At 42.0% G+C, this 3034-nt stretch overlaps 1 protein-coding gene across 1 annotated transcript in view; it reads left to right on the forward strand.

The window, feature by feature from the left end:
- Positions 1 to 357: 357 nt before the first annotated feature.
- The window catches only part of FBXO16 (F-box protein 16), an 81756-nt gene continuing 79079 nt past the window's right edge, over positions 358 to 3034 (forward strand). Inside the window, exon 1 of the mRNA XM_007938772.1 lies at positions 358 to 456. Within this exon, the coding sequence (XP_007936963.1) occupies positions 358 to 456 (99 nt within the window). The remainder of the gene's footprint in view (positions 457 to 3034) is intronic.

Consider the following 3034-nt stretch of genomic DNA (forward strand, 5'->3'; position numbering starts at 1 on the left):
GGGGCAGGAGAGTATGGAGGGATGGACACTAGGAAGTGGTAACTACGGGGAGAAGTGGGAGGGGAGCTGTTGCATTGTGGTAAATTGTGGTCAATGACATGCGACAATGTATATGTGAACTGCTATATGGAAAGTGAATTTGCTTTGTAAATCTTCACCCAAATCAAAATAAAATAAAATAATAAAAACATTTAAAAAAAAATGCTCCCAATAAATGTTCTTTCCCTCCTCCCTCTGCCCACCCGCCCCCAACAGACTAAAAGAGTATATGGTATTAGTACTTTTAGTATTCTGACGATTATATTGATTTATTCTGATAGGTATAGTTTTCCTTATGGAAGAATATCCAGTTATTTCATGATGGCATTTGCACCACCAAAAAGCATAGATGGTCCCAAAATGCAGACAAAGATGAGTACCTGGACACCCCTAAATCATCAGCTTTTGAATGACCAGGTAAGTGACCAGAACAATTTTATCAGTTGGATCCCTGCTTTAAAGAAAAAAGCATAGCATTTTGGTTACCAAAATATGAACAGGAATTGTTTAGTATTATGTAATAGATTAAAAGGAGTCCCTGGATGGTGCTGGTGGTTCATGCTCAGCTGCTAACTGAAAGGTTGGAGGTTTGAGTCCACCCAGAGGTACCCCTGAAGAAAGGCCTGGTAATCTACTTTTGAAAACCCTTTGGAGCACAGTTATACTCTGATGTATGTGAGATTGCCATGAGTTGGAATCATCTAGATGGCAACTGGTTGGTTAATGGGTTAAAAAACAAAATGAAATATTTATTTAAAAACTTGTTGTTATGTGCCGTCAAGTCGGCCCCAACTCATAGCGACCCCTCCTTGGGTTGACGGGGCAGTATCACTACCAAAGTAGATTGCCCAACCTTCCTTCTGAGGAGTGGCTGGTGGGTTTGAACCACCAGCCTTCTGGTTAGCAGTCAAGTGCGTTAGGCACTATGCTACCAGAGCTCCTATTTTAAAACTTAGACAATATATGTTTCTTGTTAGAGTGAGGTCACATGGTAATGCTGTACATTTAACCAAAAAAGGAAGTGAATAAATCTCAGCTGAGAATCTTGCATTACTCAGGTTCACCTAAGAAGTTTATTTTCTACCTGCATTCTGGAGTAGCACTAGTATAATGTGTCAAACAAAAAATTTGAAAGGATGGGAAGCTGAATATCATGCTGGAGTATGAGACTGGCCAACCTCTGGGGCATCTCTCTTTCTACTTTAGTTAGGGACAGAATGCATCAGCAGGTCTGTGAACTCCTATTAGCAATACCTGTGTACAGGTATCCCCTGCATTTTGACAGTTCACTTTATGCCACTTCACTTTTATGAAAGACCTATATTAATATCTGTTTTCACTAAGTGAAAGAAATCCGAAGATCCTTTTAGGGGAAAAGGGAAATTAGTGTTCAGCCTTCGTCTTGCAGTGAGCTGTTAAAGAGGCAGCAGGCAACCTGAGTAGTTGAGAGCAGTGGCGGTGAAAGTGGGGGTGTAACCAAGCTCCTTCCCCAGGAACGACACTCAGCATCTCAGCATAAGGCACCATAGCTTTGAAATGTGTCTGTGGACGCTGCATGTTAGTGTTCTTTTAGGTTTTAAGTGTTATTTGGTATGATTTTATAGGTTATGTTTCGAATCTGAGAATAGACAAAAAATTTTCCCATATAAATTAATGGTAATTTCTTCTTTGCTTTACACCATTTTGGCTTATGAAAGATTTTGTAGGAATGCTCTACATTCAGATAGTGGGGGAAACCTTTTTCAGGACCACATCAGGTATTAAATACAATCACCATACATAAAACTGACCTTTGGTTTGTGGGGCTCCTACAAACCAATTCTCCCCCCACATCCAATTTGTTTTCAAATTCTATGAGTCTTCCTTCAGGAGCTCTTCATCTAGGTCCATTTATCCCGTCCACCTCCAGCTGCACCTATTTTAGTTCATACCCTCATCACCCTTTGCCTGGAGCACTGTAACAAAAACACAGCGCAACACAACGCACTGCAACTATATTTTAAGAGCTCTCACTGCTTTGATAGGGATGGGAAAATTAGAAATTGGCTACCTAAAATGGGGGGAAATAAAGGCATGGAGTGGCTGGCTTACACGCTTTCATGGGTGTGGTTGTTCTCAAACTGATGATGAAACAGATGTTAATTTTTGAAGTATAAAAGGGATAATCACTAGAAAGGCCAAGGGGTGGCCTGTGGTGTAGTAAATTACATGGTGTGGCTTTTCTAGCCATAGTGTTTGTCCCACTTTGCCATAAGCAGTTGAGTAGCTGATTGTTGAAGTTATCCACCTGATGTATTTCTGTGGAAGCAGCACAAAGCAGTCTTCTGGGAAGTTCACTCTCTCTTGGGTGTATAGAATTGTGATGTTGGGATTGGTTGTTTTGGGCCACCCTGCCGGCTCAAAAAGGAGCTCTTCTAGAGGCAGAAGGAGTCTCTCTGACTGCCAGCTGAGAGAGACATGCTACTGAAAGAGACACACTGCTCAGAGAGAGAGATGTTAGAAAAATGTGCTGCTGAGAGAGACATGCTACTAAGAGACTGAGAGAGATGGCTGGCTGCTGAGAGAAATGGCCGGCTGCTGAGATGGCTGGCTACTGAGAGAGATGTCCAGCTGCTGAGGGAAATGGCCAGCTGAGAGACTGAGCAAGTTCCTGAACTTGAATTGTAGCCTGTTGCTTCCCTAATAAACCCCATAATCTGTGAGTTCTGTGTGGCCACTACAGTGAATTATCAAACCTAGCAGAGAGGTGGTGGGTGCTGCAGGCAGAACAGTTGGTGACAAGGTTAGTAAGAGGGCCGGAGGGTAGTGGCATGTTTGACCTCATAAGAACAGGCCTTGGGTTAGATAGATAGTGATAAATATTGATTTGGGTGAAGAGAAAGGCAACATACCAAATGTGAATGACCAATATGACAGCATTGAGGATGAGAAAGACATAGAGAGGTACATGGGAAGTACAGACAACAAATATGAACCCTTTTGCATATACAGTACT

Source organism: Orycteropus afer, unplaced genomic scaffold (assembly GCF_000298275.1).
Source record: "Orycteropus afer afer isolate SDZICR_OR568_19922 unplaced genomic scaffold, OryAfe1.0 scaffold00053, whole genome shotgun sequence".
In the NCBI taxonomy this organism is placed as follows: Eukaryota; Metazoa; Chordata; class Mammalia; order Tubulidentata; family Orycteropodidae; genus Orycteropus; species Orycteropus afer.